At 43.5% G+C, this 23,670-nt stretch overlaps 1 protein-coding gene across 5 annotated transcripts in view; it reads left to right on the forward strand.

The window, feature by feature from the left end:
* LOC148524158 (rho GTPase-activating protein 27-like) overlaps positions 1-23,670 on the forward strand; it is a 143,650-nt gene that overhangs the window by 98,102 nt on the left and 21,878 nt on the right. For 2 of the 5 annotated variants that reach the window (XM_088472181.1, XM_088472182.1), the window contains exons 3-8: positions 2,645-3,070; positions 8,996-9,187; positions 10,709-10,789; positions 12,902-13,015; positions 14,503-14,570; positions 17,484-17,571. In XM_088472181.1, the coding sequence (XP_088328307.1) occupies positions 2,645-3,070; positions 8,996-9,187; positions 10,709-10,789; positions 12,902-13,015; positions 14,503-14,570; positions 17,484-17,571 (969 nt within the window). The remainder of the gene's footprint in view (positions 1-2,644; positions 3,071-8,995; positions 9,188-10,708; positions 10,790-12,901; positions 13,016-14,502; positions 14,571-17,483; positions 17,572-23,670) is intronic. The other 3 variants (XM_088472183.1, XM_088472184.1, XM_088472185.1) reach the window with 3 other exon arrangements.

Consider the following 23,670-nt stretch of genomic DNA (forward strand, 5'->3'; position numbering starts at 1 on the left):
CACTAAAAAAAAAACACACACGACTTTAAACAAAAAAAAAAAAGACTATATGGTAAACTGAACTGAACTGAAATAGACAATATACAGAACAAGAAACAAGACAACTTTTTTAAAAACCTTACCGCCGTTAGCAATAAGTTTATGGGCCTGCTCGAGAGTTGTTGTTTGTCTGTGATTTTATGCAAATGCTGCTACAAAGACTTTCCCTGGTGTATATCCATCCGTATGAATGTGCAAGGGCTGAGATGCCCATTTTCAGCATCTGTAGACACTGTAATACCGCCTAGATGCCACCATCAGTTCCACATCAAATCTTGCACCTGCCCTATGATAGGTACGGAGTTTCCGTCTGAGTATGTCCTCTAATGTGAATGATTGAGCGGCTGTGCAAACACTTCAGTGGCACATCCGCGGCACTCCCATAATGTGGACCATCTCTGTGTATCTGTTTAGCCACCTCCCAGTCACCACCAAGGAAAGACCAGCATTTTTCCAAGACCTTTCTGATACCATGAGTCTCATTCTCAGCAGTGCCTTCGTGTGTACACTCTGTGTGACATATGCGCCGTTGGTGGTTTTTAGAGATTTTTGCACAGTAGCAGAAAATCACTAAACTACTTGAACATCAGCATTGCGTGTGGCTCTTAGGGCCCCATTTACAAACGAAAAATAACCCCTTTACCATTCGCTAAAGGGGTTATGCCAGGTATATGTATTTAGTAAACAGCAGTAATCTTAGAGTACAGCTGTTTTTACTGCATCACTCTCGCCATCTTTTAGATGGCGAGAGCGATAGGGTCCCATTGCCTGCAATGGAGAACCGGCGGTGCCTTTCCGGCTTCAGCGAAGCCTTCTAGGCACTGTCTGGTCTCCGTATCATGCACATGCGCAGACAGACTGTTGCGCATGTGCATAACACTGGAGGTCCGTCGCTGGCAGCGTTGGGCTGGCAGCAACCCAGCGGAGGACCTCGCCGAGGACTTCGACTTCACTGGACCTCTCCGGAGGGGTAAGTATTACTAAAGACCAGTGGAATTTTCGTTTGTGTCACAGTGATACTACTACATGAAAATGCCCACTGGTGTTTCGTTTCGTTTGTAAATGGGGCCCTTAATCAGCCCTATGGGCCTCATTTACTAACAAGTTTTATCACCAAAACGAGTGATAAATGTCACTGTGTATGATAATGGTGCTCCAGCCAATCAGCTCCCAGCTATCAACTGTTAGAAAAATGACAGTTGGGAGCTGATTGGCTGGAGCACCATTTATCATACACCGTGAAATTTATCACCCATTTTGGTGATAAAAACTAAATGGGGGCCCTTTTTCCTGCTACCTTCCTATAACTTAAATTCCTCTCACACCCACAAAGTGAAAGTAGCCAGTGGTCTTTTTCTATGATGTCAACTGAATGGTGCTTTCTATGACAAACAAATAGAGTAGCACAAGTAAATGAATATTAATACAGTAGCTTCTATTCCACAGAGGTCTGTTTCTATGATGTCAATTGAATGTTGTTTCTATAAAAGCATCATTAAATGAATATGAATAGAATCGCTTTTAAACCACAGTGGTTTCCATAGAAACCACTGCCGTATAGAACACGGTGGGTTGTCATTTATAACCCAACTGAATTGACGGTGGTTTCAGTTTAGATAGAAAAAACACAGCTTCATAATTACTACCTATTAGATCTTTAAGCCACCGTCAATCCGTGCCAGTTTCTGGCGGGTGTCTAGATGACACCAAACCTGCCGCTCAGTAAATGTAGCCTCTGATCTGTTTCATCTGTGTCGCTGTGGTGGAAGCCAGTGGCAAGGGTACGCAAATGCAGAGATGGGACAGGTCATAGTGCATTATATATATTATATATAATGCACTATAATTCCCCGCCATTGCGTAGTTAGCACAATGTAGAGGAGACATTCATGCAAGAGGGGGAGGATGTCCATTTGGCCAAATGAGTAGAAGACAAGTTTGGTAGGAGGGTGGGAGAGATTGTGAATTTGGAATTTTTGGTTGGATACTGTTAAATAGTGGTTCTCTAATATAAATCTATTGCAGTACTCAGGAGCTAGATGTGACACACAGCCTTGCTAGGTCACTTCTGATGCCATATGAGCCAGCATTGAGGTAGGTTAGGGCAATTTTTAGATGACATCCACCAATGATTTACAGCTTTTTATTTTTACTCCAATTAACTGGTTGTCCAATAAGTAATTGCACCAAACCTACGTTTAAGGTATATACAATAATTACTCCTTCTATATTCTGAATAGGTATATGACAAATTTATATAGCAATAGTATTGGTATTCTGTGTCAGGAAGTACCACAATAACAGCATTACACAAGATTGTACATAGCTTCTGCACAATAATGCAGCATATAGGGCTGTGCACATTAATTGTAATACATCCATATTCTTTAGTAGAAAGTTGTGGTTGCAACTTTGTGATGGATTATTTTAAGTCTTTGAATATCTGTGCTACAAAGGGTGACATTTTGCATTTTAGTACTTACAATTTAGTCTGTGTGAAACATTTTTTTAAAACATTACGCTCCATATAATAGATGTTAGTCAATTACTATATAAATTAATTATTATGTGTAGTCTTCAGTCACTGATTCTCTTTGTCTTGTAGGCTGTGAAGGAAGAGGAGGATCAGGTGCATGTTTACGCTAACTTGGAGGATTTCCGGAAAGACAGCACGAGACAGAGGTCATTTTCTCAGCGGTACAGTTCCACCAGCACCATAGAGGATTGGGAAACTCACATAGACAAAGAGAGTGGGCAGCTGTTCTACTACAACAGTATCAGCGGGGAGACCACCTGGGATTGTCCTTTTGATCCAGTAGAGGACCAGCTACACTCACCCTATTCTCTGACCTCCTTGAGCCCAGTGCCAGGAGAAGCTGAGTGGGAGAAACATTTTGATGAAGCCAGTGGACAATTTTACTTCTATAATTCAGTGACAGGAGAGACATCCTGGGATCCCCCACCGGAGAACGAGTTTCATCTACCAGGGGTAAACCCAATGATTTCCCCAGATGAATCAGTGAACAGGAGGGTATGTTTATCTGCCTTTTACATAAGTTACAGTACCACTGCCACAGGAAAGGTGGAGTTGATATTACCCAAACAAACCAGGATAATTGAGGAAGTATTCAAAACTCTTTTTATTCTCTGACCAGATGTTAAGGTTTTTTTTTTTTATTCATTGATTTCTCTACGGTGGTAAACCCTTTCTACGGTAAAAAAAAAAAAAAGCCATAAAAAGGGTTTATTTTTGCTTGATAAATAAATTCTCAGTTCATCACTGTCAATGTGGCTAACTGGGAATCTTGGTCTGTTCATGGCAGTCCTACATACAGTAGTAGTACAACACTTCTAGGACATGTGTACAATTTCATTACAGCTCTCTTTCACATTACTGTTACATTTCAACCATGGGAATGATCCTATATCCTGCAATTTTATTCCAGTTAGATTTCAAAAATTCCTATAGCAATATATCCCGTTCTTGTTAATTACTCGAGCACTCAGAGCCTAGAGAAGGTCAGAGAGAGCCCCATTATAGGGCAGGTAGCCTCTGGTGAAGCATATAACCACTGAGTCCCCGATACTCAACGTTGCTTTTTGCATGAGGTGCTGTGAGTAAACACATGAGGCCTGATTCTGATTTAGACGCTATGCTGATGTTCATGGAGTTGAGCCATTTTTTTTTTTTAACTGCACATGCACCTGTTGCTTCTCAATTGTGTTTGTACAGCGTTGCAGTTGCAATTTCAGACACACGTATGTAGAAGTACTTTGGGAATGGATTGGGCGTTCCTGGGTGGTGACTGGGAGGTGGCTTAATCATTCACATAGGAGGCCATGTATATTCAGATGGAAAACCTTTACCTGCCATAGGGCAGGTTCAAGTTTCAATGTTGCGACCGATGATGGCGTCTAAACAGCAATTTCTATTTCAGCCTCTACAGGTGCTGACAGCGGGCGTCTCAGTCCTTACACATTCCTACGCAAGGATAAACACCAGGGAAGGGCTTTATAGTGGCATTTGCATAAAATCGCAGGCATGCGACCGGAAACAGACAGGGACGTCTGTGGCCTATGATCCTTTATATATAGGGCTCCATTTACTAACGAGTTTCACTTGCAGTGATATTTTTCTTTATGGTTCACTGTGTTATTTTTATATTTGTATTCAATATTTATTAAAACGTATGCCCGGTTTGAGCGCTAATGAAGAAAGTTCTTCTTAGCGCTATTTTTCATATCTAGATAATGCAGACATTTTTTTTTTCAAATCAGTTGTCCTGCACATGCGCAGGAGAGGGTCAGAATCCAGCGCATGCGCAGTGCCACTGATAGAACGCCGAGGAGCTGCAAGCCGGTCACTGGTGCTCTGAGCCGGCTCGAGGCAGAGCACGGCTGCGGGCTGTGCGGCAGTCCACTGGACCAGCACCCAGTGTCGGCAGGAGTGTTTTGGGGGTTTGGCTTATGGCTGCACCAGGGAAAGGGAAGTTGTCAGATGGGTGGCGGGGGGCTGTCCTTGCTAACCCCACAGCATGGAGTTGAAATGTGCGACAGGCAGCCTAGCTGAGATCAGATAGGCTGCCTGTCATTACGGTGACATTACATTACAGCTGCCTTTCGAGTCCTCAGCACTTGTGAGCGCTGCTTAACTGAGGCCAGTGGCTGGAGAATTGAGTTAACATATACGAACGGTTAGCTTTACCGCTCGTTACTAAATAAAGGTGTCCATCTCATGTCATGGGTGGTGCACTACTAAATAGCTCTATTCTACACATCACATCACATACTTTAATAAATTTCAACAACTGTTAAATTTCTTCACTAACGAGTTTGAACAGCTCAAACTCGTTAGTAAATGGAGCCCATAATAATTTACAGAGAGCCCTATATTATGTATAAACCTATTGTTCCCCTGCTGGTGAGATACTATTTGAACAGGCAAACACCACATCGACTAAAGAACTCATTGATACAATGAGGTATATTTACTAAAGTGTGGGTTTTTAGAAGTGGATATGTTGCCTATAGCAACCAAGCAGATTCTACTTATCATTTATCTAGCACCTTCTAGAAGATAATAGCTACAATCTGATTGGTTGCTATGGGCACCATTTCCACTTCTAAAAACCCGCACTTTAGTAAATATACCACAATATGTAGTGAGGAAAGATGTAAATGCAGAGTTCAGAGAATAATTAAACATCTTAGATAATAAAATAGTTTGACCAAAATTATGGAATTATTGTAGGGTGGAAGATCATTAGTGAGGTTCATAAAAATATTAGTTGACAACGTAGTGGCCATCATGCATTGCTAGCAGTCTTCCACCTCTTTCCTTCTTTAATATTGAATACAATTGTATTCTGCCCGTAGATCAAGTTTGGAAGAGACTGTGGGTCCATGGCAAATTTGTTTGAACCTCTGTAGTTCATGCATTATAAGGGCTGATACACAATGAAGGTTCTCAGATAAAAATCTGTTCATGGGTTACAAACCATCGTTCTTTGAGTATCAATGGTTTAAATTGCACAGAACGCGGCAAGTATCAGCCATTAGGACTCAACCACCAATGCACACCATAATTGGCCTCCCATCAATGTTAAAATTAGTTACCATCATCATCAGACCATCGGTGTTGCTAATCATCGATGGTCGATAGCCAAGCCTATAGCTGCAATTTTAAAATATTAAGAAGGATAAAAGAATGTTTAAACATGACCATCAAAGAAATGGACTGAGTAGATTTATATTTATCCAAAAGTATTTATACCCCTAGAATAAAAACATGGAGAACCCTGAAAAAGGACTTGACTAAATTTCCAGTCTTGGAGGTTGTTTTGTTAGAGCCACAGTAACCCTACAAATATCAGGTTTAAAGATGTGCAAATCACATATGAGGTAATCTGTTACCTGAGCACGAACACAGCTTGTGGTTCTGCATTAGTAATGTGGTTCTGGCTAAAAGAGAATTAAGAGGAGCAGTTTTAAAATTAATAGAGCCATCTGGAATTTCTCTTCTATCTACAACTGTAATAAAGAGGTGATTGTTTATAAAGGAATTATATTTTTGAACCATGGTTTGTTCAATAAAATTACCGGCAGCAACAGCAACCAGGAAGACTTTGGGTGTCTCTGAATAAACATGGATCAAAATGTAATAGCCTGTGAGTTGCGGGTTTTAGCAATTTAGCCACTAGATGTAATTTGGCAAAACCAAATTGTTTTTGCCTTTAAAAAAATTACCTCTTTAAATCTAGTGGCAAAATCATGGAAATCTTGTGGCTATTACATTTTGGTCACATGCTGTGCAAGATCAGGACATGAAATTATGTTTTATTGGTTGGAAAGCTGCAAACATAGCCCAGTAAAAACAACCTAGAATTTGGTGTTACTAGATGTGAGGGCACATTGGCACTACAGCACATGCCAATCAATTGCCTCTGGATAGATGAACATGATCCACCTTCTTTGGAATGTTAAGGCCAGGGGTAAAGCACACAGCACTGACCCATCAGCAGCAGACCATACTTAAAAGGTGTTGATTTATCAAAAGTTCAAAGACCCCTTTTCTTTGAGAAAATAGTTGTTTTTTCTGCCAGTGAAAGGGAATGTTTTTGCTGCCGCCAGTGGTAACACCCACTTGTCGATCCTATTTATGAAGCAACAAGGCGGTGCATCGTATTCTGGGCCTCATTCAGCGCGGATCACAAGTCTGCAATCGCACACACCCTCTTGCTGCAAAAGTATGCAAATGAATGCGATCGCATTACTATACCAAGACGCCCACCACTGTATAAAGCTGCCCACTTCCCATTACATCCGCAAGTCAGCTAAAAAAATCGGTAACATGGAACCCATATGCACAGTCGTGGTTGAGCTGTCCCTGACTCACAAACTGCGACACTTCCTGTCGCCATCTAGACTTATGGCTGCGTATGCCATAGCAGGGGCTTAATTATGCACGACCCTGTAACTGCGTTCAAATGCACAAGCATGCCTGCGTTCCTTCTACCACCCCCAAACGGAACTTTCTGTCAATTTCTTGATGGCTCTGCGTATTCGTTGAGATCGCTAAAGTGATGCGTACGCATGTGCAGAACGCAAACATCAACCGGATGCGTGCATACGCAGACTTGCGATCCAAGCTGAATTAGGCCCTCTGTTAACACCATTAACGGATATTGTTACCAGATAAGAATCGTGTTTAAACATATAAAGGTGTTGGTCCAAAAGTGTGATAAATACATGCACTTGTTTAAAAAAAAAAAAAAAAAAGTATGGGTCTGTTGGTTTTTGGGGGATTCTTTTTGCATTTGTAATTTAGTTACTCAATTTGTAAAACATTACTCAATCTAGAAAATGTATAGGCTGCATCCAATTCAGAGACCTCATGGGTAATAGGCTACTTTCCCAAAGATCTTAACATTCTATAACTGGCCATCACTGTTAGTAAACAGGTGCACTTCAAATGTCGGTGGGAGGTGATATAGTTATGAAAAATATAAATGTCATATTTTACCTGTAACTATGCCAAATGCACTCACAGGAGTAGTGATGTATTAGAGCCATTGGAGGAGGTATCGCTTAAAACTTTAAGTAAGATCCCCACCCATGGATAAATTATTGTAGATCTAGTAAATAGAGATACACTATAGCAACGTGTGAATAAAATGTGGGATTTAGTGATAACCACTTTCTTTGGTTTTTAAAGAATTGAGCATGGGCACCCTAAACCAAAAGATTTGTAGTTTAGGATGATTGGTATAAGGATAAATTATGATCTAGAAGAGTAAACATAGGAAGGTCGGTAATGGGCAAGAGTAATCCACTGGTAAAAGCTTAAGAAAGCCATCTTAAAGACAATACATGTTCAACAAAATAGTAGAAAAAATGTTGAGCTGCGAAAAAAACATACTCAAAAATTGGAAGTCTATAATAGTTGAAAAAGCAGAAAGATCTCCCTTCCATTGCCAGTGCTTTGTACAAAGCCCAAAGTGCACATATTCTTCCATACACATGCCCCCAATGCATTGACTACCTTTATTGACCTCTTCCTTATAAGCTAGTTTGTTCCTGACCCCCTACACTTCAGTTGCAGACAGACCACACTTGCACAGCCCAAAAATGCACATACCATTCCACGTTGCAGAAAAGTCTCCCAAAAGCACTTGATAGGGGTCCAGACCAGTCTGCCCTTGGTTCCTGCTATGAGTTAGGTACCAGACCTTCATTATTCTACCTGAGTTCAGTGGCCAAGGAGTGAAATAGAATATCAGACATCGCAGACTTCTTGAAAAAATCTGACCGGTAAATGTTCTAAATGCTGAATGAAGCCAGGACCATTGTGAAGTATAGGATTTCTCCTTTTGCAAATATTTGAGAATACACACTGTAAAGAAGAGATGATGAGGGAATGTGCAAGATAGTAACTGGCTTTACAGGTTCATGCATGGAAACTACAGGAGCAATGCTAATAGCAGTAGATGCCTGAAGCTAATCCATAGGGGTAGTCAGGTCTTGAAGACACTAAATAATGTGGTCTTGCAGGCCTCCTACGTCAATACAGAAAACATTTTAGTCACCTTATACAAGACAGATAACATTGTAATCACCTATCTACAATATTTATAGTGCATTCTATGGACCTCCATACAATACTGGAAGCATTGTAATGGCTGATATACAATACAGAGACCATAATTATGTCCATCAAAAAATTAAGACCACAAAATCTTGTAGCCATGCAGATTTCAAAATCTCTGATGCCTTCAAAATACAGACGCCAGACCTTTTGTTTGTTTTTCTATGGGTAGATTCATGTAACTGGTAAAACTACTTAGCATTTCATGTTTTATCCTCAAGTGTTCATCATTTGTCTGTGTTCCAGTTCTAGGCCAACACTGCAGAAAAATGTTTACAGAAAATAGTGAAACTGTCCTTTCTCTCTCTCCAGCCACCAACTCCAGAAGTTGATTACGCAGAATATGGGCCAGAGGAAATAGAAACTTACCCTCAAGCTGACTATGATGGGCTCTATGTTCCACCTCCACCTTACAAAGCACCTTCAGTTGATCCCATCTCAGGCTGGTCCTGGCGGATGAAGGATGGGCATAAACTGTACACCAACAGTTATAATGGTGACATGGTGAGTACTAGATGTGCCACTGCTGGTCTGATTCAGCAGATCTAAAGACGACCTCAATCAAGCAATGTAGTATGTTTGTAGCAGAAATACAGAAGGGGGAGGACAATCTGTCAGTCCTTTATATACAGAGCTCCCTCTTTCTAATGCCTACTCTCTCAAACTCCAAGTATATTCCCTACAAAACAAATGTTGAAATTAAATGAACCCACTATATAAACCCTATTTGTAACACTCTCTTACTATAACACCTGGTAAGTTCTCTCTACCAAATTCATATTATTATGTAATAATTCTATTATGTCACTCTTATTATAAATTCCCCTCACCAATGTTGGATATTATGTATGTGCAGTTGTTGATACAGCAGAGTTGTATAGGTACACACCAGCGGATGACTCAAACTATGAACAGCTCAGTTATTTATCCAGTGGTGTTGGTTTATTGAAAGATACAGGTACAGTCATACTCACTGTTACATGTACACTGGTAATGGAGCAAAGCGGGGTTTCATACTGCTCCCCAGCCAGTGAGTCTATGCTGTGGCAGGGAGTGGTGCGGGCATCTGTAACAGCGCTATACAAGCATACCCTGGGGTCTTTCACAAGCTAAGAAAGAGACTTCTGTCTCCCACCAAGACAAGATGGCCTCTGCACATGCACAGTAGTGATCTCAGTGGCCATCTGGGAACAGGGCATAAAGCCTCCCTGGAGAAACACGAAGACTGAAGTCTGCACAGTAGCGCACTCCTCTTTCAACAACCACAACACCAATTGTATTCTCTGCAAAAACTTACGGGTTGTCAGCTTTGTTCGGTTTGAATGTTATTTGGCATATTCCTCCATTTTGAAAAACAATATTAATTTTGTCTGTTCAATTATAAATACAAATAAGATAAAAACCATAGGTATCTGCTAAGACTTAGAAATAGAGTTTCTGTTATTCATTAGCGCATTTCTGGTATATTCACAAATAGAAAGCTTGTACTATAGCCTGTCTAATGCATACTTCAAATTTCACGTGAAAGTAGAATTTCTTCAACTATTATAGTTTTTATGCTAAAAAAAAAAATTCTGCAAATTGGCAGACAGGATTAAATTGTTGAAATATTTTGAGGTATAGATTATCCATTGGTTTTCTAGCATGTACTATAGTATTCTTTTTTAATAATATAACATACAAAAGTACGTAATTAAAAATGTGAACACTGAGCAGTCTTGTGAGAACGAAACAGTTCTTATGCACACACCACTTCTGGAGGAACAGACTTCACACGTCTGCTTTACGATGTCCACAGGAAATAAGTGCCACAGAAAATTGCTTCCCCATGCTGTCTTTATCCTTAAATAATGTTTTCACGACGTTTGATGGTAAAATCTTCATCTATATTTACAAATTGTGTTGTGGCTCAATATGAGAGGGAGAGAACATGTTCATAAATCGTTTGTTATGATTTGTAATAGTTGGGAAGTTTTGCTCATCCCTTATTGCAGAGATTTTAGAGAGTTGTGCTTGTCATTGCAGTGGCTTCAGTCACAGGACAAGTATGGGAAAACCTACTTTCATACCCCAGATGGGTCCAACTCACTGTGGAACTTACCACAGGTCAGTGGCCAAACAAACATTCTATAGTTCTAATATAGTAATATAAGTTGGGCACGGGATCCCGACGGTCAGGATGTCCATGGTCAGAATACCGACAGCGGCATCCCGACAGTCAGAATCCTGTCAGATTTTTGTAAGTATTATAACCCTGACCACAACCCTCCCGTCCCGCAGCCTAACTCTATCCCTCCCGACCTGCAGCCTAACTCTATCCCTCCCGACCTGCAGCCTAACTCTATCTCTCCCGACCAGCAGCCTAACTCTATCCCTCCCGACCCGCAGCCTAACTCTATCCCTCCCGACCAGCAGCCTAACTCTATCCCTCCCGACCCGCAGCCTAACTCTATCCCTCCCGACCCGCAGCCTAACTCTATCCCTCCCGACCCGCAGCCTAACTCTATCCCTCCCGTCCCGCAGCCTAACTCTATCCCTCCCGTCCCGCAGCCTAACTCTATCCCTCCCGTCCTGCAGCCTAACTCTATCCCTCCCGACCTGCAGCCTAACTCTATCCCTCCCGTCCCGCAGCCTAACTCTATCCCTCCCGACCTGCAGCCTAACTCTATCCCTCCCGACCCGCAGCCTAACTCTATCCCTCCCGACCCGCAACCTAACTCTATCCCTCCCGACCCGCAGCCTAACTCTATCCCTCCCGTCCCGCAGCCTAACTCTATCCCTCCCGTCCCGCAGCCTAACTCTATCCCTCCCGTCCCGCAGCCTAACTCTATCCCTCCCGTCCCGCAGCCTAACTCTATCCCTCCCGACCTGCAGCCTAACTCTATCCCTCCCGACCTGCAGCCTAACTCTATCCCTCCCGACCTGCAGCCTAACTCTATCCCTCCCGACCTGCAGCCTAACTCTAACCCTCCCATCCTGCAGCCTAACTCCATCCCTCCCGACCCGCAGCCTAACTCTAACCCTCCCATCCTGCAGCCTAACTCTAACCCTCCCGTCCCGCAGCCTAACTCTAACCCTCCAATCCCGCAGACAAATATCTAACCCTCCCCTCCTGCAGTTTAACCCTCCCCCTAGTGCCTATTCCTAACCCTCCCCCGGACTCTAACCATAAGTCTCCCCCTGACCATAATACTTAACTCCACAATCTGTCGGGATGCCGCTGTTGGTATTGTGACCGTTTTCATCCTGACTGTCGGGTGATGCCGACTACATCCCAGTAATATACACTCATTCTGAACTTGTTTCCGTACACCTTTCTAGTTCTAGGTAAACTAGTACTGCAGACTAGAGGTCCTTTTATTATTAACATTTATTTGTGTCCATCCATAGCACTATACAGAGAAATAGTAACAATGGTTTATTTGATACTTTTTTCATGTTATGTAGTTATTTCATTTTAGTTGCATTAATATTTACATCACCATGTTTAATAAACTGTATTTATTTTACATATTTTAACAGAAATCTGCTTCTTAATATTACTAACCTCTATATTGCTAATCAGTCTGGTCATACACTTTAGAATGTTTTGTAAACATTACTGATTGCGGACATTATACACATAAGTAACCTTTGCCTGGGTATTCCTTATACATAGAAAATACAGAGTAGAAGTACTTGGATAGAGATAAAGTGGAGATACAAAGTACCAACCAATCGGCTCCTAACTCACTTAACAGGCTGTGGGGTCTATTTACTTAGCCTTGGATGGAGATAAAGTACCAACCAATCAGTTCCTAGCTGTCACTTTTCAGGCTGTGTTAGCAAAATGACAGTTAGGAACTGATTGGTTGGTACTTTATCTCTCTCCAAGGCACAGTATATCTACCCCACAAGTATGGAATTGGGTGTTTTTCACTAACCTTTTGGCAGCATAGTTGTGCTACAGTAGATTGTAAATGCTAAAGAGAAACTGAAGTTCTAGTTTTATATTGAAGTGATCAGTCTCCTAGTTTGGAATAGATGACAGGACAGGGTCACATGTTTGGCAATTGATGGTGTTGTATTGGGACAAGAAGTGTTAGATATAAGGGAGCAGGTGAAAGGGAATGGGGTAAGGAGATGGGGAAGGGGATGGGGGGTGTTAACGTTGGATGGTGCATTTAGTGAGTGACAGAGATCAGGACCTTTCTTATAGTTGTCTCCTTTTATCTAAAGCAGCTTGACGTACCTGAATTCCAGAAGGGGAGCAGTGACCCGGATCAGAACAGCAATACCCTTACCAACTGGCCACACAACTATACAGCATACCCTTTACAGAAAGAGACAGAGGTACAATCACATTTACCAGCATATCTTTCAGTATAAACCTTTCTGTTAGTGGTATTTAGCCAGAATTGCTCCTACATTGCGTACACAGAACTAAATGATATTCGCCCATATGCTAAGTTGTACACATGTCTGTGGCAGGACTGCCCCAATTGTTTCATAGCCATAATCATTATCAGTGCACACTTACAGCAGCCCTATATCTGGTATAAAAGATCCATCTGACAGCAGGCCTATTTATGGGGAATTACAACTCTGCATAGCCAGCAATTTCATCTACACGCCCTCTCTGAACTTATCCTACATGAGAATCCTCCATTGCAGCCCAGTTATGACATTTTAATAAAAAAAACGGTGAAGCGACTGAGACCTAATTCAGGAGCTGCACTGACCTTGTGCAGATCTGTTCCTGTGAGTTCAGTCACAGTGCCCCAAACACAGCAGCATGAGTGACATGCAACTGGGGACAGTGAGTTCCAGATAATGTTGGCTTGTCTGCCCCACTTTCTGCACGTGCCAAAGCCGGTGGTTGCATCCTTGGATGCAGCTTCATTGGCTTCAGCAGTGTGGTTTCACCTGACATCCTGAGTAACCTGAGGGTTTACTTAGATGTCCGATGTTCACGCAGTTGATCCAATGCAGCGCCTTGAGACACAGCAGCAGATCAGAGAAGTCGGCAGTGGGTGTCCTTTTGCACAAGACGAATCCTGTGGCATTTACGTATTGTCGCACAGCCGCTGCGTACAAAGATGGAGCGGCTGCCACAATAGTCCATCTCTGAATCAGCCCTTGAGGTGCAGTGCAAAAAGCACAAGATATGGGGCCTCATTTATCAACGAGTTTTATCATTCACAATGAGTGATAAAACTCGTTGCATATGATAAATGATGCTCCAGCCAATCAGCTCCTCTCATTTTTCAAACAGATGACAGTTAGGAGCTGATTGACTGGAGCACCATTATCATACTCTGCAAACATACATGTGTACAGCTATGCACCAGCTCCAATGTGTTTGAGGCTTGATATACGGTAAAATGTAGATTAGATGCTGGCTTTCCCAGGTTTAGGAGATATGGGGGGTGACAATGAGGAGAACAGCAGATAATATACTGGGGCAAACTGAAATGGTTCATGTTATAAACTGTGAGAAAATAACAGCAGAGACAGTAGAGACAGTCCTAATACTCCAGCAATAGATGGGCTCATCATGAATCTCTGGTAAATAGAAGAGGGTGCAAAACGACCCTCTCCAGCCGAGTTGCAGCGTGGGTGCAGAAGGTGCACTAATATACTGCTGGTACCTTTCTGTTTTCCTTTGTTAATCACTGCTAGCCCCATGCCCACAGATGTTACGCTTGGCTGAATGGAATGCTGCCACCTACACCCAAGACTAGTGTGAAAGATATGAAATCATAATCAGGTGCCACAGACCAGGGAAAACAGAACAGGCCTCCCTATATTAATTACATTAAAATCGTCTTCTGTTACAGACAAAAGGCTTGGAGAAAGCAGGGATCCTACATAAAGCAAAGATTGCAGAGAATGGGAAAAGGCTTCGGTGAGTATAACAGCAGCAATATTAATTGGCAACATTTATATGTATCCAAGTCTCTATATTACTGTATTCAGAAATATATATGTAATATACATAAAATAACTGACATGACAACACTTAAGCTGCCCATACACATAGCAATATTTTACCCGATCTGGCTGATTCCGACGCATTGGAACGACAGATCGTGTAAAATATCCCAAAATCGTGAGTCCCCACTAACGATTGCGATGCGTGTACCCGCTGGCCGCACATCACATCTTCAGATCTGCCGTGCTGTAGAGCAGATCTGACAATCTCAAGTCAGGATGCACTGGAGTACTTAGGAGGCACGATAGATCGTGTGTCACATTGGCAGCTTTTTCATACCAAATCGTGTGCCGGACTGCCCGGGAGCTCCAGGGGAGAGTTCAGGGGGAAAACGTGTACATCGGCTGATCGGGAACACATCGCTATGTGTGTGGGCACCTTTATACTATTCAACATGTTGTCTCATTCAGATGATGCTTAAGAGGTTCAGACTTCTCTGGCTTGTATGATTGACTTGGAAATCTTCTAGGTAACATATTCTCTGTATAGCCTGCAGATTGGACATTACACTGCAGGCGGGCAGGGGGCGTGGCCAGCCAAACTGAGGCATTCCCGAAGGAACGCTTGCCGTTTGGGGGCGGCCCCACTGACATCAGCAGTGATGTCAGGGGGGAGCTTCCTGCTTGATCAGAGCAGGGAGCTCCCTGAGGCTTGCGAGTGCTGAGACCCAACCTTAGGGTCTCGTCGCAAGCCCCGATGGTCGCGATGAACTTGACCATCGCGACCATCACCCTGGTCGGTCGCTAGAGCTGTGGGTGGTAACCCACAGCTTAGCGATCGACCAAGAGGCGGCACTACAAGATGCAAGCGGCCGCCCTCAATCAGAGCAACCGCTTGCATCTAATGACCGCCTCTGAATGAGACCCAATGTCCTGAGTGCACGAGATGTAATAAAGACAGTTGGATACTCTTTGTCCTTCCTGCTCTTGCAACTTTCCCAACCTGCCAGTGTGTTATACTCAGTTGTGCTTTGCAGGGTCCTGCAATTTTCCTATTTGGACAAGGGATAGATATTAACTTTCAGGAAAGCCAAAAAGCTAATACCAGCAACCAACCAGCTCTAACATTAAATCACTAGCAATCACATTAACTAAGAGGCCTATTTCTCCTAGTGACCCCCAACATTACATTATTATCATCCCCCATCACATCAATATTTAGCCCACATACCCACTACATCAATACACCACATACTCTAAAGCTATCGGCAATACCATCCACATTACTGTAATACCTCATAATTGTCCCCTCCTCCACATTGAAAAAAAATACCACCAACACCTTATACACACTACAGCAATGTCAGCACCCCCCCCCTTCCCACAGACTACACTACACCAATACTACATCTCTACTCACATATTACACCAATACCACCATACTCCTGGGTGAAAGACCTATACAGTATTTATAAAAAATTTAAAAATGAATTGGGGAAAATAAACAAGACATTAGGCGGATCCATTAGGCCACCGACTTACATAGAAGTGTTCCAGTAAGGCCCATGGCCAATTAAACCTTATAAGTAAACATTACATTATATCCATTACTGTATGCACTACAATACAGATTGATCTATACATCATCTGCTTTACACTATAAATCATGTACATTACATTACACATCATCTGTTACATATCTATACATATTATTATGTATATTATTATTATTATGCTCTATACATATTATCTACCTCACATTGTACATAGTCTACAATTTATACTACACTCTACATCATGTACATTACACTATACATATTATTATTACATTACATAAAGTATAATATACAATACACCATGCACGCTCTATCATATACTATATTATCTGACACACCTTGTAACCCACACATACCAGTGTGAGACCTTTGTGTCTGCAGAGACGACATATTTTAACTCTTAAGGCTAAACCATTATGCCAGCAATAGAAGTGGTGATGGAAAACTGCTGCCCAACTACATAATAATAATACACACTAAGGGGCATATTCATCAAAACATAATTATTACATGTGATAATTATGGTTTGAACTCGCTGCGAGTTCAAACACTGTTTAGGATGCATTCATCATGCCTCCTGCCCTAAACTATCAGCTCTGAAAAACAAAACTGCTGTTTCTACAAACCAGTTTTTGAGAAGGGAAAGACTTTTCTCCTGCACTTCCAGTTTTCACTGCCTGTCCCCCCCCCCCCCCCCCCCCCGGTGGTGTACGATCCGGACCCCCGTCCCCCACCCCGCGGGTGTGCGATTCAGGCCCACAGCGGATGTCCGAACCCCCTCCTTTCCGTTCCGTATCTCCTTAGCCCGGGTCCCCTGTCTTCCTTCGGTGAGTCCGGGCCACACGTCTGCAGTGCCCCAGAGCTCAGTGCAGACACAGCAAGGAGGGCCATGAATAGTTTATTTCCCTAATAAAGATGTAGATTTACTGTATCTCAGGAAGTTTTCATGTTAAAATCTCTTCAGCTTAGAAATGCCAGACCTCACCTCTAGTCCCTATTTTTACATTATTTGGAAATCTATGAAAGTGCAGTTGTTTGGATACTCTGCTGAGCACTGTACACTGAGGTTCAGAGAGCAGTTTGTCCCTCGTTCCACAGATACTGTACAATAAACCTCTCTGCATAATGGCATAATAATATATTTAGTAAACACTACTGGAGGATAAATATAAGCCACTAAGCAAAGTAGCCTGAAGTCTTAATATAAGAAGTTTTCTCATGCTTGTGGATATATGGCTAATACATACGTTCAGTTTTCCTGGAAGCAGACATGATGGACCTTTCCCAGATTGTTACCTGGTATCTGACCTATGTTGTCTTCTCCTGAACAGCAAGAACTGGAGCGCTTCCTGGACGGTACTTGAAGGAGGAATTTTAACATTTTTCAAGGATATGAAAAATCTTTCATCCAATAGTATGGTAAGATCTTTAGTCACATGATTATTAGCATCTGAATAATACATAGAAGGAGAATCCAGTGAGGTTATGTTGGGGCGCAGACACAGTGAGGCTGATGCAGAGGTGCCTGCCAGTTAGTCTTGTGGATGGATCTTGCAATTTTTAACACTGTGCTGTGCATCTCTGTAGCCGAACATATGCAACTACTGGAAACTGATAGTCATACCTAACTTACTCTCATCTCCACTTGTGGCTGGAGTGGGGGTACCTGGGTGGCAATGGTGTGTTCATATGTGGCTCAGTGAGGGCAGGTTGTAGGTGAGTAGGCAGAATTGGGGCCTATGCTGAATGGTGCATATACAGAGGGCCTGATTCAGAGCCGGACGCTCTGAACGAGCGCCCGCTCTGAATCAGGGCGGTTTTTTTTTTTTTTTTTTTTGGGTGCGTCCTGCTGGACGCTCGCATAGCTGTGGGTTAGCACCCACAGCTTATGCAAGTGTCCATGATGATGGTCACGATGGTCGGGCTTGCGACGAGACCCTGCGGTAGGGTCTCGGTGACCGCAAGCCCTGGAGTGATTTTGGCTCTATCAGAGCCAAAATCACTCCCACTGACATCACTAGTGATGTCAGTGGGGCTGGACCCAGACGGTAGGCGTTCCCTCCGTCTGGGCAGCCACGCCCCGGCACGCCTACCAAAGGGGGTGTGCTGTCACTCACCATCGACAGCACGCCCCCTTTGGTGTGAGACCCCGAGCGACGGCTTCCCGGTCGCTCGCAGGGTCTCGCGCATGCGCACGACGGAGCAGCCTACGTCGTGCGCATGCGCATTTGGGTACCATCGACCCGCTTGCGAGCATCCTGCGCTCGCGAGCGGGTCTGAATGAGACCCAGAGTTCCCTATGATATCAGGTATAGCACTGGTGCAAGTGCTTATTGATAATGATGATGCTTATGGCCTATGGATGAGTGTGGTGAGGTGGCGAATCAGCATACGGGCAAATATCCGCATTTAATTTTCTCCAGTGTGAGTGTAAACCGGCCAAAGTACATTTAACTCTGTCTGGACCCCAGTATGGATGTCATGTTCTGTCTCCTCGTAGATTGAGGAAACTGAAAAGAACATATAGAAGTTTAACATATGCAGCACTATTATGTGTGTTCCGGCATGCCTTTACCACTCATGGTTATTACTTTACAAATGTTTATGTAGTACAAATGCAAAGAATCAATAGGGATAAATATGTATTTAAAGGCATGCATGATATTATGCGTATAATCTATTACACCCATATGCAGCCTTGACTTCATGTGGTACCACCCTTTATGCAGTATGCTTCTTTATGGCTGTTGTTGACAGAACAGTATCAAAGTCATCAATGTATGTCTAATGAATTACACATGCACTTCTCCAGCTTACTATGTATCAATATGTACATTTTTGTAGGTATAGGCCACATGATGGTGCTGTAAATTTGGAATGAAGCACGGCAGTATGACACAAATATTGTGGGTGTGAATAGACCCCCGGATCCCTGTAGGTCCTGGTGGCATGCTGTTTTATTTCTCCAGCACCCACTCTTTACGTGGCACATAGAATAGAGGAACTTGTAGCCAGCAGATATAAATATGTTCTCTATAGAGGAAAAGTTGCAGCTGGCACCACCTATAGTTTGTTTTCATAGTGAAGGCTCAACTGGGTGTAAGTATGTTGTAGACACACATAAAATTCTGGGAGTAGACCTTGTATAACCAGTTTGAGATCACCTTCACCTCGGTTTCTACTTAGTATATCTCTGTATCAGGGCCATTGCCTTTAACCTCATGAATTTCCCTTACTCTCTGCTGATGTTTCTGCAGTTGAGCAATAGGCCATATACGTATGAGTCACATTGCGGCCAATGATCGCGGTGAGTAAAAAAAATTGTGGGTCCCGGGGACCCCTCACTTTAAAAAATTGGGGTCCTAATTCGCAGTTTCTGGGTCCCATCACATATATTATTCGGGCTGAGGGCAGGCAGCAGTTGGGACAGTAGTGAGGGCAGGTAGCAGTTGGGACAGTGGTGAGGGCAGGCAGCAGTTGGGACAGTGGTGAGGGCAGGCAGCAGTTGAGGTAGAGTTGTGGGTAAAGGCAGAGAGAAGTTGGGGAAGAACTGGGGGTAAAGGGGAGTAAGGGCAGACAGGGCTGGGGGAGGGTAGGGAGGGGATAAGTGCGAACAACAGTTGAAACAGTGCTGCGGGAAAAGGAGGGGGCCAGGGGCAGGCAGTGCTGAGAGTAGGGTGGGGGCAGGGGTGGCTAGCAGCTGGCGCAGTACTGGGGGGCAAGGAGGGGGTTAGGGGCTTTTACTGGTATTGCTCAGTAGGGTCCCATCACACACTGGCAGCACCCTGGAACTGCACGGAAAGCTCCCATCACACACTGGCAGTACACTGGCATTGCACAGAAGGCTCTCACCATACACTGGCAGCACCCTGGCACTGCACAGAAGGCTCCCATCTCCCACTGGCATCACTCTGGCACCACACAGAAGGGTCCCACTACAGAATAGCACCACCCTGGCATTGCACAAAAGGGCCCCACCACACATGGGGGTCCTACCACACACTGGGAAATGAGGGTCCCAAAACACATTGGAGAAAACCTGGTGCAACACAAGGGGCCTCATCTCACTCTGGTACACCCATGTACCACACAGTAAAGCAACAATACACACTTTGGCACTGCATATCAAAGGAGTGCCCCATCACACACTGGCAGCCCCAGGTAAAACACTGGGCACCGATTAACACAGGATGTGGCCCTGGAGGGCAGATATTCACAGTCCAGGTGCTTTTTCTTGGGGCAATCTCATGGTTGGTGGACTTGTAGATGATCCTGGTACAATCTGTGTTGCTCTGGTCGGACATTGTGGATCCGGGCGGGGGTCTGACATGAAGAGGACCAGCCCAGGAAGAGAGGGGGACATCTGGCGTAACCTACAGGCAGACCTGAGCATGGAGGCCTGGAGCAGTCACTCTGTCAGCCTGTGCGGACACTGCAGGGAACGGCAGCTGCTGGAGAGAGCCTGGCGGCATCACGTGACCGGGAGGCGGAGGTCTCAGGCGCCCTGGAAGATGAGATGCTGATGGAGGTCACTGGGCCAGCAGCTGCGGCGCGCACACACAGCGCTTCCTGCATGACCCAGATACTTTTAAAAAGTGGGTCCCTAAGTGCCTGTAGCACGTAAATACGCGCTATAGCGCTTATTTTGCGAGCCCTGTGTGCATGCGTCAATGTACATTACTGTAGTCGCTTATTGTGACTGACAGTCAGGGACCATTTGTTGTGGTAACTGGGGTGACGGCTAAAAAAACACAGGCGTGTCACAACCCCATATGTAAGAATTATGGCTCAGTTCCCGCGGTCATTCTACACCACCATAGAGTCACTAATGATTGCTAACATCGAATGATCTGCGACCGATGCTGCGTATTTGTACGCAGATGTAGCACGGATTTGCAGAGATGCCCGTGGTCATCACAAGACATATCCCAGCGGCTGCGACATTTGCACATTTTCACACAGCAGCTGCGTACGGGATCGCAGCTGCGGTGTCAGTAGGGTACAACTGTAAATCAGGCCCAATGTGTCATTGTGCAGTGCTAGCTGTCTGTCAGCCGCTCAGCACTGAAGCATTGGGTGTATTGAATTATATAGGCATGCACTAATTACTGCCTGATAGGCCATGCTAGATTTGAAATCCGCTTATTTCATCACAATCTCATATCCTGTAGCCACTATGGTTTTTATATATATAATATATATATATATATATATATATATATATATATATATATAAAAAAATTTTTTTTACTAATAAACAGTTAGGGGTCTATTTACTAACCAGTGTTAGGAGACAGAGTGAAAAGTAATAAGGTGCTAGCCAATCAGCTCCCAACTGTCATCTCACAGGCTGTGTTTGAAAAATGACAGTTGGGAGCTGATTGGCTGGCACCTTATTACTTTTCACTCTGTCTCCTAACACTGCTTAGTAAATAGACCCCTATATCTGAAGTGCATTTCACGTCTTTGATTACAGAATTATTTACTCCAGGAATTATCAGCTGTGTACACAGATGAATATTGTTACCTTCATGAACTCAACTAAAAAGCTAGTACCTTAAGTTTAAAGAGTAACACTATTTGACAATATTACAGTGTGGAAGCATGATTTGCTGTTCACTTACATATTAGAGGAAGGGTTAAGCAGAAAACAGATAAATGAATAATGGAAGTGATTGTACTGCCATCTAGTGTTTATTCTGAGTTACAGCACTATATTAAGAAAGTTGATTTTGACTGGGCTTTTTTTATTATTATTATTGTTTATATGGCGCCACAAGTGTTCCGCAGCGCCTTATAAAGTACATAAACAAATAAGTGACTTACAGAAAGGCTGTGGGACCTATGTATTAATAATTTCGGAAGTGCTACAATTTTTTTCAGTCAATATCGCAGTAGGAATAGACAGTTTTTACATGATTATCCCTGCTATATACTAACTATTTCCAAAGGGACATCGCTTTCCATAAATGATAGACTCCTCCACAATATCTGACACTGCACGTGCGCACGGTGTCAGTTTCTGAAACTTCTCGGCGGCAGACAGGGGCTCTGGGAGAGAGATCACATGATCCCCCTCTCCTGAAAATATACATAAAGTGGCTACCGTCATCTGAAGATGGCGTTAGCCTTTAGTGCTACCAAGCTTTGAAAAACTACACTTTTTGAAGATTGGTACATAGGGGTCAAACTGCAGTCCCCATTTAAAATAATTGGAACTGCGATCTATAGCACTAATTAGCAGAGGCCTCACCGGGTGTGGTGACACCCGCTGCACACTCTCTAGCCCACTAAAAGGGGGCATGGCCTATCAGGAAATTCTGATTATGTAATTTCTGGGGGTGTACCTAGCATTCCTGGAGATGCTAGGCTGTCCCTGGAGGCCTGTGCCAGCGCTGTGGGCTCCTCCTCTGCGACAGGAGCCGAGTGCTGCAGGAGAATGTGACACCGCAGCACCCGGCTCCTGTCACTGAGGAGCAGCCGGCATTTTGATGTCGCCCCCTCCGATGTGACACCCTGGTGCAGCCCGCACCACCCTCGTGATGCCACTGCTAATTAGCCTTTTTCAGGAGATCTCTGTGAAATCTCCTGCATTTGGCTATAGATCATACTTGCTTCCTTTTTTTTTTATCTCCTCTCTGGGAGAAACCCAGAGAGGAGGTGCAGCTGGCTACTTTGGGGGGCTTGATTGGGCTCTCACGTCATTAGTCCATGCAGTCTCATAATTTTAGCCCTGCCACCTCCATATGTACCATGATTCCGGTATTATGTCCCCATCCTGCCCACTTCACTAGGAAGTGGTCGGGATGCAGGAGATTCTGGACGCTCTTCCAGGGGTGTGAAGGACTACCCAAAAAATCGTGAGGCTCCCGCAACTTCCAGGAGAGTAGGCAAATATGCTATTGATACATACACAGGAAGCATAAAGTGACATTTCTGCATAATTTTTATTAAAAACGGCCTTGATAAATTTACCCCTGTATTTTATGTATTATCATATAAATGCCTTTTCTTATTGAATCCATGAGCATAAATTAAATCCTTTCTCTGCATGTAACTTATTTTTTGTAAATGTTATCTACTCTCTGTATAATAAGGTATCAATGCAAAGCAGAGGCCTTAACGGAGACAATAAGGAATACTCAGATTGGGTCATTTAAAGCTGGGTACACACTCTACAATTTTGTGACCCAGTGACGGGGCAATGTGATGTAACGATACAGTGCACGCCCCATACACCCTGCAAGATCCGCATTACGATGGTACAATGTATCGTTACACGCTGCATGTAATTGCACAGAGTCATTCATTGTACGGTCCCATCAGCCGTGCAGAATAGATGGGATGATGCAATGAACAATGGAACGTCCATACATAGTATACAATGTATACGATTTACGCTTCAGATGCGAATCGGAATGATTTAAAGTACGATACATCGTATAGTATGTACCCAGCTTTAGATTTCTCTGACGCAGTATACTGTAACTAGTGGTAAACGGGAAAATATATCACTTT

This window comes from Taudactylus pleione, unplaced genomic scaffold (genome assembly GCF_031769625.1).
Source record: "Taudactylus pleione unplaced genomic scaffold, aTauple2 ptg000121l, whole genome shotgun sequence".
NCBI classification, from domain to species: domain Eukaryota; kingdom Metazoa; phylum Chordata; class Amphibia; order Anura; family Myobatrachidae; genus Taudactylus; species Taudactylus pleione.